Source organism: Hyperolius riggenbachi, chromosome 2 (genome assembly GCF_040937935.1).
Source record: "Hyperolius riggenbachi isolate aHypRig1 chromosome 2, aHypRig1.pri, whole genome shotgun sequence".
Taxonomy (NCBI): domain Eukaryota; kingdom Metazoa; phylum Chordata; class Amphibia; order Anura; family Hyperoliidae; genus Hyperolius; species Hyperolius riggenbachi.
The window spans coordinates 125,009,035-125,028,682 of NC_090647.1; the positions used below are offsets into that span (position 1 = coordinate 125,009,035).

At 43.6% G+C, this 19,648-nt stretch overlaps 3 protein-coding genes and 1 long non-coding RNA gene across 5 annotated transcripts in view; 3 read left to right on the top strand and 1 right to left on the bottom strand.

The window, feature by feature from the left end:
- LOC137545757 (uncharacterized) overlaps positions 1 to 4,820 on the top strand; it is a 9,832-nt gene extending 5,012 nt beyond the window's left edge. The window contains exon 2 of the mRNA XM_068267348.1: positions 1,024 to 4,820. Coding sequence (XP_068123449.1) covers positions 1,024 to 3,457 — 2,434 coding nt within the window. The 3' untranslated portion in view covers positions 3,458 to 4,820. The remainder of the gene's footprint in view (positions 1 to 1,023) is intronic.
- DIP2B (disco interacting protein 2 homolog B) overlaps positions 1 to 19,648 on the top strand; it is a 354,733-nt gene that overhangs the window by 175,810 nt on the left and 159,275 nt on the right. The window lies entirely within an intron of this gene.
- Positions 1 to 19,648, top strand: part of ATF1 (activating transcription factor 1) — a 355,624-nt gene that overhangs the window by 107,235 nt on the left and 228,741 nt on the right. The window lies entirely within an intron of this gene.
- On the bottom strand, positions 9,076 to 17,729 carry LOC137545759 (uncharacterized). Its single transcript, XR_011026094.1, has 3 exons — positions 17,658 to 17,729; positions 11,424 to 11,511; positions 9,076 to 10,423 (listed from the first exon to the last, which is right to left on the bottom strand). It is a non-coding gene; the product is annotated as an uncharacterized lncRNA (long non-coding RNA).

Consider the following 19,648-nt stretch of genomic DNA (forward strand, 5'->3'; position numbering starts at 1 on the left):
GAAACAAAGGTGAATGAGGGAGGGCTGGTGCACACCAAGAGGGCTTCTGAGCATATTTCAAATTGTCAGTGATTTGAAAAGCGCTTGTCTAATGTGACCCTATGACGGTGTTCCCACAGCAGCGTAGTTATTTTATCAAAGTATACTGCATGTAGCATTTTTTAAACGTTTCATTAAAATATCTCTCTGAAACTCGTTTCACAAGATGACCACCACCCTCTGTGTCTTTTTTTTCCTGTCGTACCTCTGTATTTCCACACTCTATTATTCTCCGTTCGTCCAACATCCTCTTTGACTTTTTTTTTTTCCCGCTACTCTTATTTCTGCAATCCCCATCAAGCTGTGCCTGTTTGTCACTCCTACACCTATTTGTCCCCCTGTCTCTCAGTTTTTCCCCACATCTGTGCCATTTTGTCCCCCAACAACTTTCTATGTTTGTCTCCCCATCTATGCCTCGTTTTGTCCCCCTGTGCCTCAGTTTGCCTCCCTATCTGTGACTGTTTGTCACCCTTGTCTTTGTTTGACACCCCTGTGACTCTCTATCACCACTGTGTCTCTGTATGTCCAGCCATACCAATTCCTACTCCCCCACACCCCTCAATTTCTCTCTCTCCTACAATCCTGCATGCATAAATGCTGACTCAACTTTCAGACCCAGTCCAGCAATGCCCATCTAGCCACTCCGCATCCTGCTCCCTCTATTTCGCCGAACTGCTTTCTGTATGTCATGTGATGCATGTGATGCAGAAGTATGTCATGTCATGCAGAAGAGCAAGAAGGTGGTGGAGAGAGGATGGACAGCGTTGTACTTGGTTTGGAGGTTAGTTCAATTTTGCTGCAGCAGTGTGGTCACTTGCAGGCACTCGTGCAAGTTTGAATTCTTTTCTTGAAATGTCACCCCACTTAGAAATGATGTCATCAATACCTGATTGGGCCATTTGCAATGTTCAAACTTTCTTCAGTTGTGCATTACTAAGTTGTGGACTACCTGTGTTAATTTACTATTCATTTTTTTTTTTCTAGTATCATTCATCTATCTAAGATGCCACGATGTATTATAAAGGGATGTCCTAATCAGACAGGACAAACTGCGTCTCAAAAAGGAATTATGTTACATGGCTTTCCTAACTATCCCATAGTCATCCGTCGATGGTTGCAAGCTACAGGTCAATCTTTCACTGATTTGGATAGCATTGTGGATAAAATTATCGAAGGAAAGTCCAATGATCTTTTTAGAATTTGTTCAGCACATTTTTCCACTGAAAGTTATAATTGTAAAGGTACCAAAAATTTTTTAAAGAAGGACGCAAACCCAACTATTTTCCTCAATAATCCTGACAACATTATTGTAGATGAGGCATGGGTACTATCATGTGGAAAAAAAAGACCGAAAGCTGTTGCCATGGAAACTGGTGAAAGTTCACAATCCTGTAAAAAGTGTAAACGTTCTATGTCAGAAAAAACCAAAAAGACTTTTACTGATGCTGGGACACAGACTGCTATGGAATCGTTCAATCACTCAGTACACCATGCTTCAACACAAACCAGTTTGGTTGAGCAACCTGTTCCCCTACACTTTTCTACACCTTTAAAAAACATTTCAAGCGTGACACAAGGAGCACAATGTTTGGGTAATGCCATGATTCCAGAAAGTCCTATTATTACATTCCCTGCTCAATGTTCCATACCAACAGCTACCGAAAATGAGATGGATATTCAAATACAAACAGTGAAAGAGGTTTCTTGTACTGAAAAAAGATCTATAAAAAAAAGGAAACTTGCTGAATACGTTTCTTTTGATACAAGCACAAGCACATTTTCAAAACCGTCATCAAGTGAGGAGGAATTTGATCCTGGAGACATCACTGTTACAGACTCAGAACAGTGTTCAGTCAATGAAACAGTGGAGGAAACGGCTGGTGTAATGGCACAAGAATGCTCAGATCATGAACAAGATCCTTTATCAAGATATAGCAAAATGCAAAAATTTATAGTCTTTGAGTCATGCCTAGACGAATTGCTGTTGAAAGTGAAGTGTCAGAAATCCAACTTTTGTCAGAAAAAGGTAATTCAAATCAACAAACAATTTCATGGCTCTGCTATTGTGGTGAACGGTGTATGTGAGGATGGCCATCGTTTCAAAATTTTCGATTCACAGCCAAAAATTAAAAGACGTTTTGCAGGAAATATATTATTGGCAGCCGCAATAGTTTGTTCTGGGTCCAATTTTCAAAAAGTTAGCCATTTCTTAGATGTTTTAGGCATAAAACAGATCACTGACTTCTCTTTCAATCTTTACCAAAGAACATATATTTTCCCGGCAATACACAACGCATGGGAGAAGGAAAAAAAGGCTATTCTACAGGAAATTACTAGACGACCAATAGTAATTGGAGGAGACGGACAATGCGACAGTCCAGGACATAATGCCAAATATTGTGTGTACACCTTCATGGACCTTATGACAAACAAAATCATTGACTTTGAAGTAGTACAAGTAACAAAATGCAGTTCATCTGCCGCTATGGAGAAGTTTGGTTTTCACAAGTGCATGACACGGGCTGTTGAAAACAAACTAAAGATTGTGCACTTTGCCACTGATCGTCATACCAGCATAAGAAAAAGCATGCGGGAGGACTTTCCAAATATCAACCATCAGTTTGATGTCTGGCATTTTGCCAAAAGCATAACAAAAAAGCTACGTCTGGCAAGCAATAGCAAAAGCATGGAACCTTTGAAGGACTGGGTGACTAAAATCCAGAACCATTTCTGGTGGTGTGTTTCAAATTGCTGGAACGATGAGGACAAGTTGCGAAAAAACTGGTTGGGAGTCATGCATCACGTGAACAACGTACATGAATGGGAAGAGGATGGAATAATACAAAGATGTGCTCATTCTCCACTTACAGATGATGATATTGAAGAAACTCATTGGCTGCATGCTGGAACCTCTGTGTATGAAAAACTGTACAGTATTGTCAATGACAAGAACATTATTGCAGATCTGAAACACCTTACTTGGTCCTGTCATACAGGACCAATAGAGGTGTTTCACAGCAAGGTTTTGAAATACAGAACCAAACGGATCCATTTTGGAATTGACGGAATGTATGCAAGAACCATACTTGCTGTCCTGTCCAACAACTTCAATGTTAACAGAAAGCAAGCCGTTGTTAAAAAAAAAACCTGTGTCAGTGGAGAACTTGGATCTAAACGAGTCAAGTTTGTAGCACCTAAAGGAAGAAATGACTGGATTGCAAGACCAGTGTACGAAGATCTCAAATTTGACTATCTTCATGACATCTTAATTGAAACACTACAACTTTGTGAAGGTACAATCACTTCATCTTGGGTCTCCAAGTCTACAGATTATCCTTCCAACATTTCCAAACTCCAGAGACCGGATAAGGCTACCTTATTGAGCAAAAAGAAATCTCGATTTGGATCCTCATCCTAAAATATCCACTGAATAGACTTTCAAAGAACGTTTCACAGCTATCAGTTATGTGAGGTTATCCCTTCTACAAAACATGACAATCTACTTTGAGGCCTGGAACCCACTGAAATCAGCAAACGCAAAACGCAACCGCTAGCGATTTGTCTGAGCGGTTTGCAAGCGGATTCATGCGCGTTTTTGGTTGTGTTTAGCAACATTGTATTTTTTGGCCCAGCGGGTGCGTAGCGTTTTGCGTTTTTACCCCGATTGGTCCTGTGAATTATTTTTCATTTTGTTAGTGTGATGAACCGCAAAACGCTAGCAAAACCACTCAGTTTAGGTTTTGCTGAGCGTTTCTGCTAGCGTTTCAATACTTTACATTGAAGCGCTAACGCTCCAAAAATGCTGCAGGTCCTGCGTTTGCGTTTCTGGGAAACGCAAACGCTCCTGTGGAAGTTGCCCCATCCATGAACATCAGCTGAGCATTTTGGCAAAACGCTAGCGTATCGCAGCGCTGCCAAAATGCTCAAAAAAACGCTCTTGTGGGTTCCAGCCCTTATAGTAACTAAAAAGTTAATTGATAGCACTGTAATTATTTTATTTAGTTTTGTAATTCTTTGTTTACATAGAAAAAAAAACCAACGTGATTTTTGAATTTAGTTGCATTTTTAGGCATAGAAATTACAGGCCTCTGCTTGGAGTGCCATCAGTGTAGGGGATGACATCACCTCGAATAAGCCCTGCACCTGAACTAAGCTCCATTCCCCTGGAATAGACACACCTCATTAACAAAGTAACAACCCCACTGTTTTTTTTTAATTACTCCCTCTTCTTTTCTTCCTTCTGTCTCATTGTGCTTCCCTAAAGTATATACACACACATACGATTTTTCAAATCGCACGGTCGTTTGGACGTTAAATCAGTCATGTGTACAAAGGATCATTAGGCTGATGAGGCTGGTTTGGACAGATCCACCATGCGGATTCGTGAAAAACAGTCTTATCAGCCGAACGATCGTTTGTACACACGCTCGATTGGACGTCAAAACAACCAGTCCGAATGACCAATTGTTTAGAAAAATCAGACGTATGTATACACCTTTAGTCCCCCTGTGCCAGCTCTGCACCATCCTCACCCATAGAATGATTTCAGTTAACTGGTGCACTAGGCAAACAACAACTTTGGACCCACAATTGATGGACATCAAGTTTTTAGGTCAACATTTGTTGGGCATAAGCCAGGCCCATGGACTTTATCCTCAGGCTCTAGGCACCTGACTGAATTGAACAATGTTTTGTATAGCGTCAACCCAACCTTTATTGTACTTGAATATATTTATAATTGATATAGCAAAAATGGAGAGTTATACAATTTTTTGCATTATGATTCGACATTAAAGTTCTGTTTTGAATTATTTGTCCTTGGTTTTTTTTTTATTTTCTAAATTTGGTTAAATTTTCTACTCTAAATATCATCCAGGATTGAAAGTACAGTTAAATCTTATGGTTGATTATAAAAAAATGTTTGTTTCCATGTATGGTTGCCGGCATATATCAAAATATACCGCTGTTTATTATTGCATGGTCATCATAACATGCACAATTTCGTTTCACCAATTTTTGTGGATCGACCTGGGGGTGGTGCGAAGTAGCTGCTGAATGTGAACAGCGGTTGGGATAAATACTCATTTGCCGGCAGTCAGGTCTGTCCTCAACGCTGTACGGGGCTTTATTTTTCCTCCGGTTCTTGCATCGCATTTCACATAAACAGGGTCCCATTGGCCCTATTATAAGGAGATGATACCAGCAAGAACAGGAAGTGGAATGAAACCAGTACACGCGTGAGGACACGGCTGCCGGCGTGTGAGTATTTGTACCCTCTCCCTCCCCCTGGCTCTCTGTGCTGCGACCACCTAATGAATGGTACACTTATCCCTGGCTAACTATGCTGCAGGCAACTACTACTGTTTACTCCTATCCCTGGATACCTATGCGGCGGTCAACTACTACTGGCTACACCAATCCCTGACCACCAATGCTGCAGCCACCTACTACTGGGGGGGGGGGGGGGCGTTACAAATAATTATACAATACCTAATCCCGTTATACCTTGTTTATTTTTAAAGTTTTAATAACGTGGAATTTCATACCGTTTCAACCATACTTCCATGTAACCTCACCATTACTCGTTCAACTCCTTCTTAGATGTCCTTGCGAGCTGATCTGCTATCATGATGTGAAATTCACAATCCATCTTGCTTGTTGGACATTGCGTTTAAAATGTTCTATGCAGCACTCCTTTTTTAAACCATTTATTTACAGCATAATTTGTAATCACACTCATTTACTCTTCCAAGTGACAATGTGCATAATGATTCTGGACATGGGAGTGCAATCAAGGTTTACTGCACGTCAAATACAGGCCATGTTATTTTGCATCCACTAGAAGTAGGAATCAATATATAGGTATCTCCAACATATGTATCCAGGTAAAAGTGACTTCAGTATGTTGACTGGTATCTGAGCCCACATTGTAGCTATAAAGTTTAAAATGCCAGCTGTGTAGGAGGTGGAGGCTCCAGCTCTGCATCGTTGCACAACAGCTATTAACCTCCCCTGCGTTCTATTGAGATCGCCAGGGCGGCTGCGGGAGGATTTTTTTTTTTTATAAAAAAAAAATCTATTTCATGCAGCCAGCTGAAAGTTGGCTGCATGAAAGCACACTAGAGGGCGCTCCTGTTGCATATTTCTGATCGCCTCCGGCGATCCGAAATAACAAGAAGGGCCGCGATGAGCGGCCCTCCTTGCTTTGCTTTTCTCGTAGTGACGTCAGCCGACGTCCTGACGTCAGCCGCCTCCGATCCAGCTCTTAGCTCTGGCCGGAACTGATTGGTCAGGCTGCGCAGGGCTCGGGCGGCTGGGGGGACCCTCTTTCGCCGCTGCTCGCTAATGTTTTATATACTGTTATGAATATAGATGTACAATTGAAATACACCTGTTTTTTATCTTGCCAAACTTTGTGCACTCAAAAATGTGTGAAATCAATTACATCTTATGGTCTGAATTTGTCCAGGTGATAGAACTGTGTCATGTCCCTTCTTGTGTCCCCTCTGCCTCATGTACCATTTCTTCCCATTGCCCTCTGTCCCTATGTTTATTTGGTCCTCTTTAGCTTGTGTCCACTAGTAGGCGAGATAATTTCCAGTTGGGTGAAGGATGTAATAGCAGCCAAGTACCAGGACGAGTAGGGATAAGGTCCATGATCATGCACGTTCCAGCTTCACAAGACTCTACGCAGTTTCTAGACGCCTGGTCAATGAAGCATAGGGCACTGCGAGGACACCATCCAATCGCCTACTGCTGTTCTGACTGGACCAAATACTATGGACTAGTCCTTGATCAAATCACTGCACTCACTATATAGCCGCAAGTGCAATGATTGGACCAAAGGTGGAGCCATGGTTCTGCCTCTAAGACCACAGATCTCAAAGACTATAGACTGAAATTAGAAAAGGAGGCAATTGAATGGAGTCCTCACAGCGCACCACACGATTGTTTGAACAGTTTCCGTAGCCTGAGTGTAGTCGTGGTAAGCTTGTGCATGTGTGAACAAGGACCTATTCACAAATTGTAGCGGGACTCTATTACTGTAGTAAAAACTAACCGTTTAGTAAGTATGTTATCTAACAGTGGTGGAAAAGCTGGCAGGGACATAAGGACAACGGCCATTGGGAAAATTAGGGATACACTGAATCTACACTAGTAACCTAAATTGCATTGAATTTGGAGGCAAACTCAATGGGTTAAGAAAGGGCATTGAGACAAAAGTCACACAGAGAGAGAAGGAGCAAGGGGAAAAGGTCATACCAGACAGAAGGGGCAAAAGGACTAAAGCCACAATGTGTACATAAAGGACATAGATTTGGGGACACAGTCCACAACGAAACAGGAGAGACATGGGGAGGGGAAAGGGGGACAAAGGGACAGGAGAGCTAAAGGTGAAAATAACAGACACAATGGGACAGCGAAGGAACAGAGAAGAAATAAAGGATATTTATTGGAAGGGATTTAGGGAAGATAATCTAAGACGCCCCTGCACCATGGACCCACAATTTTTTTTTTGGGGGGGGGGGGGGGGGGGGGAACAAAACTAGATGTGTCTCAGTGTTCAGATTGTGTTACTTTCCAACTAAAATGGCACATAATGCAATCTAACATATACAGAGATAAATTGAATGAAGCATAATTCGTTTTTGAAATGATTTAATAATTAGAATTAAAAATGTAACAACGTAACGTTATAACAGAAAAACAAAAAACGTACAAATAGTACATTCAAAGGATTATTCGAAAACAATAATTAAAATTGTAACATAGACGGATGATTCAAAAGAGAACTGTGCCCTGTATGTATTTACTCACCAGCTGTTGGAGAGATACATAAATAGCATAACATATATACCCGAGTTCAAGCTGAGTTTTTCGCTCCAAAAAAAAAAAAAGGCCAACAGTGGGGGTCTTGGATTATAAACGAGTCAAGCTGTCAATGCCCCCGCCTTATGAGAAGGACAAAAGTGATCTGTCCCCCACCCAAGTGACCAATCCACAATGTGGAGTACCAATCCTGTATATGCTGGAAGAAATTAGCAGGCATAATTTCAGTGAGGTGAGGGCCCCCCTTCCACCCAGCACAGTTGAACAGACTTCAGCTAAACACCAGCAGGCATGCTAGTTTGCCCAGCCGGTTCACCCACGAGTCTCCAAACCCATTCATCGGGCAGTGCATAGCGGTACAGTATTCTCCGGCTGTGTCCCCTCCCTCCTGCATAACCAAACTCCTGTTCATGGGAAGTTTTCAATCACCGGTCCCCGCCATCAGGATTCATCTGCATGCATGTCACCGTCTCACTCCTATAAAGCCCTGAAGTAGCTCTTTTCTACTAGAGGGCGTCATAGGAATGAGAAGGTGACAGGCAGACAATCGTGATGGCCTGGACCGGTATTAGAAAACTTCACATGTTAACTGAAGTAAGAGGTATACGGAGGCTGCCATATTTATCGCCTTTTAATCAATACCAGTTGCCTGGCAACCCTGCTGATCTATTAGTCTACAACAGTATCTGAATAACTCCAGAAACAAGCATGCAGCTAGTCTTGTCAGATCTGCCGACCTGATCTGCTGCATGCTTGTTCAACGGCTATGGCTAATAGTATTAGAGGAAGAGGATCAGCAGAATGGCCAGGCAACTGGTATTGCTTACATGGAAATCAATATGGCAGCTTTCATATCTCTCTTACTTTTGTTGTCCTTTAATGCTATCTGGCATGCTCAAATAAAGAATTCGTATTTCATCCTGCTAAATAAATCACCTGTGCAGATGGGCGAGGGGGTGTTAATGTTACCCATCAGGCCTCTTTTTAGATCGTCCCTCTGTGCCTCCCACGATGCGTTACAAGCGCATCACGTGACTACAAACACTTCTTCCATCAACACGGAAGGATGAAGTGTATATAATCATTTGGACGCAGCTTGGTACGTTTTGTGGGAGTCATCGAGGGACGATCAAAGAAGACACATGATTGGTAAGATTAACACAACCCCACCCCCCCACCTAGCCCAGGTGATTTAATTCACAGGATGAAATCTGTATAATACCTATTGGTATTTCTTCCAAAATTGTTATTTGATTCCCTTTAATCGTTTGATCAGTCTTCCATGGCTAGATACTCGGCTGCAATATCTCCAAATGGTCTAAATCCCATGTAATGTCCAGTTGGATCGGGAAATGCCTCCCGTACCTTATTCACAACACATGAAGGAATAGGTCTTCGATGACCCTTGCCCAGGCAACCATGGACCCACCCCGTGAATGCACGGTAGATGGCTTTTCTGTACTTCCTAAAAATAATGAAAATAAATACATTAGTGAGTCTGTGTATACACAAATATCAACTTCAAACTGGTACTGTAGGTGTTAATAAATAATTTTTAGAGTGATATATACATATTATTAAGATTTTCTTTTTCTCCTACTAAATAAATTTTAAAAAAAAAATAATAATTTTATAACAATAGTCGAAATGCAGAGAATTATTAACTTGTACAAGACTGTCAGTTCAAATCTCCAAAGTATTGGGGATTCACTGTGCTGTGCCCGTATAGAAGAGGACACGGGGAAAACAGTACACGGGAGGACATACAGCAGGAGACAAGAACAGACACATGTGGGACACAGGAGGACAGAGGAAGACTAACTAAAAAAAAAAAAAAAACGTACCAAAGGGTATGAGATACGATGGGTGCATAATCCACAATATGCCCTTTCACCATGGAAGGAGCATGTTTAGTTTTTTTTTTTTTTCCATGGGTTTTGTCCTCTAAATATATGTATATCTTACGGTCATGAGCGTCTAATAGTCAATGAAATAAAGTACTGTAATTTCAAGTTTATCTACAACGAAAGTCATACATGAAATATTAATGCTTTTTGAAAGCTGCAATCTCTGCCCAGACTTTACTTTAGCAAAGAAATTTAATATATCATGTTTTTCAAGTTCTAGTTTCCACTATATTAATGTCACGTATCATTGGTATCATGATTTTACTTTACATTATATTGGTTAATTACCTGTTGCGATCCCTGTCTGAGGGATTAATTCCACGTGACCCTGTAGATAGAAAAAGGAATATTCTAGCCCATTCCTCACTAGAACAAAGCTGTGGCACCATAGGGTGCTGTAAAATACAGGGCAAATCGTCCATCAGCATTTGCACATTGTGTATTTCTGCACAGCAGATGGACTCCATGCCTGTCGGCATAGGGACACAGCAACGACAACTGCACCAGTCCAAATTTCCAATGCGATGTCGATCATAGTCGTCTGCCTGATTAGGGTTATTGGGGTCCCGTCTTGGATTTTCTGGAAAGCTTTCAGTTGGAGTGTCTTGCCCGCTTCTCCTCCTCATCTCAGCGTGCAACCGATCGATCTATAAATGAACATTGCAGCTTTATATATATATATATATATATATATATATATATATATATATATATATATATATATATATATATATATATATATATATATATATTTATTTTTTTCATAATTAATCATATACATTTACTCTAAAAATGTGTTATTTAATAATACCTGATATTATTTTTCTTATTGTGGCAACATAGTACAATTGTAGTCCGATTAATCACCTATACAGCAGAAAAGGTTAGAAAAATCTGTCTTGTGTCTTCTGTATCAATTTTTTTTTTCTTCATTCTATGTGCACCTTTCTTCATGCTGGCTGTACAGGTGATAGATTCTACTACTATTATAATACACAGTTGCCATGTTTGCCTATTCATGGCTATCTATACTGGCTACACCTATTCCTGGATATCTGTTTACAACTATTATGGCTATCTGCACCTATTCTCACTATGTACTGTCTGCATCTATTACTGGCTATCTATACTGGCTGCACCTATTCCTGGCTAGCTATACTGTTCTGGCTGCATTGATTCCTGACTATCTGTACTGGCTGGACATATTCGTCAAGAACTATACTGCTTGAACCTATTATGGACCGTTTCAACTATAGCGGAATCTGCCTCAAATCCATAGAGTATCCCCGCAGGCAAATCGCACAGGGAAACTCTTCCATAGGGGATTATTGTGCTGCTGGACTAATCGCTGGTGGTAGCGATTCAGCCGGAATCCCCTGCAGAATTCACTTGGGAGGCAGGAAATCCCATAGCCGTGCATGGCACAGCTGATGGGATTCGCCTGCAATTCCACACATCCGCTCAGTGCCGGCACTTGTTTCGCTGACACATGTAGCACAAGTGGAAACGTGCCCTACCTGGTTATCTATACTGGACGCACCTATTCTTGGATAGCTATACTGTTCTTGCTGCATTGATTCCTGACTCCTGTGAAATAAGGATGGATTAAGAAAACACTATGGCTGAATTCAATGAAATCATTTTTACCATTTCATCCATCGATAAGTTCTCCTCTTGGTTCCCCAAGGTACTAGTTGAATCACTAGACGCTGCCATCTTTGCTGTACAAAGTTATCTAAATAGAAATGGATAGATTACTAATAACAATTTTCAACATAAAAAATTAAATTTTATGTAACATGATTATATTTATGGTCAAGTCTGCAATGGCTGGGTGGGAAGATCATACCTTTAGTATATGTAGGCAGGGGTATATGTGCCCCAGTATATATAGCCAGGGGTATATGTGTCCAGGAAATTTAGCCAGGGGTATATGTGCCCAGTAAACTTAGCCAGGGGTATATGTGCCCAGTAAACTTAGCCAGGGGTATATGTGCCCAGTATATATAGCCAGGGGTATATGTGCCCAGTACACTTAGCCAGGGGTATATGTGCCCAGTAAACTTAGCCAGAGGTATATGTGCCCAGTATATATAGCCAGGGGTATATGTGCCCAGTAAACTTAGCCAGAGGTATATGTGCCCAGTACACTTAGCCAGGGGTATATGTGCCCAGTACACTTAGCCAGGGGTATATGTGCCCAGTAAACTTAGCCAGAGGTATATGTGCCCAGTACACTTAGCCAGGGGTATATGTGCCAAGTAAACTTAGCCAGGGGTATATGTGCCTAGTAAACTTAGCCAGGGGTATATGTGCCCAGTAAACTTAGCCAGGGGTATATGTGCCCAGTAAACTTAGCCAGGGGTATATGTGCCCAGTATATATAGCCAGGGGTATATGTGCCCAGTATATATAGCCAGGGGTATATGTGCCCAGTATATATAGCCAGGGGTATATGTGCCCAGTATATATAGCCAGGGGTATATGTGCCCAGTAAACTTAGCCAGAGGTATATGTGCCCAGTACACTTAGCCAGGGGTATATGTGCCCAGTACACTTAGCCAGGGGTATATGGGCCCAGTAAACTTAGCCAGGGGTATATGTGCCCAGTAACCTTAGCCAGGGGTATATGTGCCCAGTAACCTTAGCCAGGGGTATATGTGCCCAGTAAACTTAGCCAGAGGTATATGTGCCCAGTAAACTTAGCCAGAGGTATATGTGCCCAGTAAACTTAGCCAGGGGTATATGTGCCCAGTAAACTTAGCCAGAGGTATATGTGCCCAGTATATATAGCCAGGGGTATATGTGCCCAGTACACTTAGCCAGGGGTATATGTGCCCAGTACACTTAGCCAGGTGTATATGTGCCCAGTAAACTTAGCCAGGGGTATATGTGCCCAGTAAACTTAGCCAGAGGTATATGTGCCCAGTAAACTTAGCCAGGGGTATATGTGCCCAGTAACCTTAGCCAGGGGTATATGTGCCCAGTAACCTTAGCCAGGGGTATATGTGCCCAGTTAACTTAGCCAGAGGTATATGTGCCCAGTAAACTTAGCCAGGGGTATATGTGCCCAGTAACCTTAGCCAGGGGTATATGTGCCCAGTAACCTTAGCCAGGGGTATATGTGCCCAGTTAACTTAGCCAGAGGTATATGTGCCCAGTACACTTAGCCAGGGGTATATGTGCCCAGTAAACTTAGCCAGAGGTATATGTGCCCAGTACACTTAGCCAGGGGTATATGTGCCCAGTAAACTTAGCCAGGGGTATATGTGCCCAGTAACCTTAGCCAGGGGTATATGTGCCCAGTAAACTTAGCCAGAGGTATATGTGCCCAGTAACCTTAGCCAGGGGTATATGTGCCCAGTTAACTTAGCCAGAGGTATATGTGCCCAGTACACTTAGCCAGGGGTATATGTGCCCAGTATATATAGCCAGGGGTATATGTGCCCAGTACACTTAGCCAGGGGTATATGTGCCAAGTAAACTTAGCCAGGGGTATATGTGCCCAGTAAACTTAGCCAGAGGTATATGTGCCCAGTACACTTAGCCAGGGGTATATGTGCCCAGTATATATAGCCAGGGGTATATGTGCCCAGTACACTTAGCCAGGGGTATATGTGCCAAGTAAACTTAGCCAGGGGTATATGTGCCAAGTAAACTTAGCCAGGGGTATATGTGCCCAGTAAACTTAGCCAGGGGTATATGTGCCCAGTATATATAGCCAGGGGTATATGTGCCCAGTACACTTAGCCAGGGGTATATGTGCCCAGTACACTTAGCCAGGGGTATATGTGCCCAATAAACTTAGCCAGGGGTATATGTGCCCAGTAAACTTAGCCAGAGGTATATGTGCCCAGTAACCTTAGCCAGGGGTATATGTGCCCAGTTAACTTAGCCAGAGGTATATGTGCCCAGTACACTTAGCCAGGGGTATATGTGCCCAGTAAACTTAGCCAGAGGTATATGTGCCCAGTACACTTAGCCAGGGGTATATGTGCCCAGTAAACTTAGCCAGAGGTATATGTGCCCAGTAAACTTAGCCAGAGGTATATGTGCCCAGTACACTTAGCCAGGGGTATATGTGCCCAGTACACTTAGCCAGGGGTATATGTGCCCAGTAAACTTAGCCAGGGGTATATGTGCCCAGTAAACTTAGCCAGAGGTATATGTGCCCAGTACACTTAGCCAGAGGTATATGTGCCCAGTACACTTAGCCAGGGGTATATGTGCCCAGTAAACTTAGCCAGGGGTATATGTGCCCAGTAAACTTAGCCAGAGGTATATGTGCCCAGTAACCTTAGCCAGGGGTATATGTGCCCAGTTAACTTAGCCAGAGGTATATGTGCCCAGTACACTTAGCCAGGGGTATATGTGCCCAGTAAACTTAGCCAGAGGTATATGTGCCCAGTACACTTAGCCAGGGGTATATGTGCCCAGTAAACTTAGCCAGAGGTATATGTGCCCAGTAAACTTAGCCAGAGGTATATGTGCCCAGTACACTTAGCCAGGGGTATATGTGCCCAGTAAACTTAGCCAGGGGTATATGTGCCCAGTAAACTTAGCCAGAGGTATATGTGCCCAGTAACCTTAGCCAGGGGTATATGTGCCCAGTTAACTTAGCCAGAGGTATATGTGCCCAGTACACTTAGCCAGGGGTATATGTGCCCAGTAAACTTAGCCAGAGGTATATGTGCCCAGTACACTTAGCCAGGGGTATATGTGCCCAGTACACTTAGCCAGGGGTATATGTGCCCAGTAAACTTAGCCAGGGGTATATGTGCCCAGTAAACTTAGCCAGAGGTATATGTGCCCAGTACACTTAGCCAGGGGTATATGTGCCCAGTAAACTTAGCCAGGGGTATATGTGCCCAGTAAACTTAGCCAGGGGTATATGTGCCCAGTAAACTTAGCCAGAGGTATATGTGCCCAGTAAACTTAGCCAGAGGTATATGTGCCCAGTACACTTAGCCAGGGGTATATGTGCCCAGTAAACTTAGCCAGGGGTATATGTGCCCAGTAAACTTAGCCAGAGGTATATGTGCCCAGTAACCTTAGCCAGGGGTATATGTGCCCAGTTAACTTAGCCAGAGGTATATGTGCCCAGTACACTTAGCCAGGGGTATATGTGCCCAGTAAACTTAGCCAGAGGTATATGTGCCCAGTACACTTAGCCAGGGGTATATGTGCCCAGTAAACTTAGCCAGAGGTATATGTGCCCAGTAAACTTAGCCAGAGGTATATGTGCCCAGTACACTTAGCCAGGGGTATATGTGCCCAGTAAACTTAGCCAGGGGTATATGTGCCCAGTAAACTTAGCCAGGGGTATATGTGCCCAGTAAACTTAGCCAGGGGTATATGTGCCCAGTATATATAGCCAGGGGTATATGTGCCCAGTATATATAGCCAGGGGTATATGTGCCCAGTAAACTTAGCCAGGGGTATATGTGCCCAGTAAACTTAGCCAGAGGTATATGTGCCCAGTAAACTTAGCCAGGGGTATATGTGCCCAGTAAACTTAGCCAGGGGTATATGTGCCCAGTAAACTTAGCCAGGGGTATATGTGCCCAGTAAACTTAGCCAGGGGTATATGTGCCCAGTAAACTTAGCCAGGGGTATATGTGCCCAGTAAACTTAGCCAGGGGTATATGTGCCCAGTATATATAGCCAGGGGTATATGTGCCCAGTAAACTTAGCCAGAGGTATATGTGCCCAGTACACTTAGCCAGGGGTATATGTGCCCAGTACACTTAACCAGGGGTATATGTGCCCAGTAAACTTAGCCAGAGGTATATGTGCCTAGTACACTTAGCCAGGGGTATATGTGCCCAGTACACTTAGCCAGAGGTATATGTGCCCAGTCAGAGGTATATGTGCCCAGTAAACTTAGCCAGAGGTATATGTGCCCAGTACACTTAGCCAGGGGTATATGTGCCCAGTAACCTTAGCCAGGGGTATATGTACCCAGTAACCTTAGCCAGGGGTATATGTGCCCAGTTAACTTAGCCAGAGGTATATGTGCCCAGTACACTTAGCCAGGGGTATATGTGCCCAGTAAACTTAGCCAGAGGTATATGTGCCCAGTACACTTAGCCAGGGGTATATGTGCCCAGTAAACTTAGCCAGGGGTATATGTGCCCAGTAACCTTAGCCAGGGGTATATGTGCCCAGTAAACTTAGCCAGAGGTATATGTGCCCAGTAACCTTAGCCAGGGGTATATGTGCCCAGTTAACTTAGCCAGAGGTATATGTGCCCAGTACACTTAGCCAGGGGTATATGTGCCCAGTATATATAGCCAGGGGTATATGTGCCCAGTAAACTTAGCCAGGGGTATATGTGCCCAGTAAACTTAGCCAGAGGTATATGTGCCCAGTAAACTTAGCCAGAGGTATATGTGCCCAGTACACTTAGCCAGGGGTATATGTGCCAAGTAAACTTAGCCAGGGGTATATGTGCCCAGTAAACTTAGCCAGAGGTATATGTGCCCAGTAACCTTAGCCAGGGGTATATGTGCCCAGTTAACTTAGCCAGAGGTATATGTGCCCAGTACACTTAGCCAGGGGTATATGTGCCCAGTAAACTTAGCCAGAGGTATATGTGCCCAGTACACTTAGCCAGGGGTATATGTGCCCAGTAAACTTAGCCAGAGGTATATGTGCCCAGTAAACTTAGCCAGAGGTATATGTGCCCAGTACACTTAGCCAGGGGTATATGTGCCCAGTAAACTTAGCCAGGGGTATATGTGCCCAGTAAACTTAGCCAGGGGTATATGTGCCCAGTAAACTTAGCCAGGGGTATATGTGCCCAGTATATATAGCCAGGGGTATATGTGCCCAGTATATATAGCCAGGGGTATATGTGCCCAGTAAACTTAGCCAGAGGTATATGTGCCCAGTACACTTAGCCAGGGGTATATGTGCCCAGTAAACTTAGCCAGGGGTATATGTGCCCAGTAAACTTAGCCAGGGGTATATGTGCCCAGTAAACTTAGCCAGAGGTATATGTGCCTAGTACACTTAGCCAGGGGTATATGTGCCCAGTACACTTAGCCAGAGGTATATGTGCCCAGTCAGAGGTATATGTGCCCAGTAAACTTAGCCAGAGGTATATGTGCCCAGTACACTTAGCCAGGGGTATATGTGCCCAGTAAACTTAGCCAGGGGTATATGTGCCCAGTAAACTTAGCCACGGGTATATGTGCCCAGTAACCTTAGCCAGGGGTATATGTGCCCAGTAAACTTAGCCAGAGGTATATGTGCCCAGTACACTTAGCCAGGGGTATATGTGCCCAGTATATATAGCCATGGGTATATGTGCCCAGTATATATAGCCAGGGGTATATGTGCCCAGTATATATAGCCAGGGGTATATGTGCCCAGTATATATAGCCAGGGGTATATGTGCCCAGTAACCTTAGCCAGGGGTATATGTGCCCAGTAAACTTAGCCAGGGGTATATGTGCCCAGTATATATAGCCAGGGGTATATGTGCCCAGTAAACTTAGCCAGGGGTATATGTGCCCAGTAAACTTAGCCAGGGGTATATGTGCCCAGTAAATGTAGTCAGTGGTATATGTGCCCAAGTATATGTTGTCAGGGGGTATATGTGCACAGCATATGTAGGCAGGGGTATATGTGCACAGCATATGTAGGCAGGGGTATATGTGCCCAGTATATATGTAGGCAGGGGTATATGTGCCCAGTATATATGTAGGCTGGGGTATATGTGCCCAGTAAATGTAGTCAGGGAGTATACATGTAGGCAGGGGATATATGTGCCCAGTAAATGTAGTCAGGGAGTATATATGTAGGCAGGGGTATATGTGCACTCAGTCATAATGTGGTTGGTTCAGGCTGGAGAGGAGGTCAGCTGAGTATAATTACCTCCTCCGCACTTCTTCCGCTTCTGCCGCTCGATCCACGCCCTGGTCGGGAGAAATCCAGGTCGGGCTTCTGTGCTGCGGGAGGATGACGTCACCGGCGCTCCTCAGCGTGAACGGGGCGTGCGCATTAGGGCTCACTCTACTGCGCATGCGTCCCCCAAGCTAGGCTTGTACGCTGAGCAGCGCGGAAGCGCTGCAAGCGTACAAAGTAACAACTTGAGCTGCTCATGCCCCGGAACAATAAGGGCATGAGCCGGCGGCCATCTTGGATATCTCCCGGGGGAAAAATATAAAAATAACATAAATAAGGCACACAACAGCGGCGAAAATAGAGGTAAAGTGATTTCCTCTATAAAAGCTATTGATATATATATAATTTGTGTGTTAGCTTTCATCTCTGGTTCCCTTTAAAAACGTAGACAGGAAAGCTTTGATGCTAGGAAATAATGTTGAGGAAGCCTTTTGATGTCTGTTAGGATACAATCTTACCTGTTGAATTCTGCGACCTTCAAAAAGCTAAAACAGGAACCCTTTAAAGTTCTCATATCACAGGAAGACTATGACAAGCGTTCGGTGATGCCACAATCTAGGAGATTGCATTAGTTCCTGGGGGCTGGACATTAAATGCCCCAGGGGACACTTCGGACTATTTAAGTTGGTCCAGGACAGTCACAGGGCATCTTCTCCTGGAGATAGCGCATAGCTAGGGATGATCTCGACTCCTGGTCGAAAAAACGGCGTGCTCCCGCCAACAACGTTTAGACCTTCAAGTTGGTAACGTTTTAATCCCCATTTTATTTTTACGCAAATATCCTTGTGTGTATTTTTGTAACTTTTATCTTGTAACTTTTACTTTGTAACTTTTTTACTTTGTTTTTTGTACATCTGTTGTATATATTACTTTGTGCATTGTTCCACTTTTTTCTTGGAATATTAAATTGTTATTTAATAAGCTTGACTTCTGCTGTACTAAACTAACACTCACAGCCTAGAAGAGACTGCAGTGTAACTGTGTATAAGTCCATGCCTAATTGTATGCTTGAACAACACTACCATATGAAATTGTAATTGCATTGTGTGTATGGGGCACTTCTGCGCTCAACAGCAGAGTGGGAGTTGCTAACAGTATCGTTCCGAACGACTGTTAGTGGTTTTGCTGCACGACAGTGTATCTTGCATTACAAGTCAGTGCCTGATTGTGCTGTGTTACTGTACAACTGTACTGTGTGTGTGGGTGCGTGGCGTTCCCGTATTCGGCCTAAAGCGCAAAGCTGACCCGAATACGAAAACGCGGATTGCGCGCTGAGGACTCGACAGCAGAGTGGACGTGTCTAGCAAACCGCTAGTGGTGGCCGTGAGAAGTGTTCTGAGGGGTCACAGCCTTGTTTGTAGCTTGAATAAGGCTGCTCCCCGCTTGATCTGGTCAAACCCGCAGTCGGGAACCGTATACGCAGGCATGCCGTGGGCCGGTTCCTGACAAGGTCATCGATGTGAGCAGAGGTCATCACTATGTACAGAGGGCACTGATTGGCTACTGTGAGCTGAGGTCACAAATTCGATTGGCTACTGTGAGCAGAGGACATGGATTGGCCACTGTGAGCAGAGGTAACACCGTGCGCAGTAGTCAGGGATTGGTCATTGAACAAGAGGTCACTGTTTGACCATTGTGGGCAGAGTTCACCGGCTGGCAGCTCCAAGTAGAGCCTACTGTCAGCTGTAAGAAGAGGGTTTTTTTGGCAGCCGAGTGGTACGTAGTTGTTTACGATTGGCAGCTGATAATAGAGGGCACTGATTAGTCTCTGTGAGTAGGGCCAACTGTAAGTAATATCTCCATTCATTCAATTTGGAGTATATTTTTTATAAATAGTCCTTTTGCATATTACTAGTTCAACTTTTAATCTGTTTCCGTAAGATGCATTTGAAATCCCTTGTGTGATATCAGTCTTTATCTTTGCGTTTTAATCATCCACACGTTCCAGTACTTAAACAGCC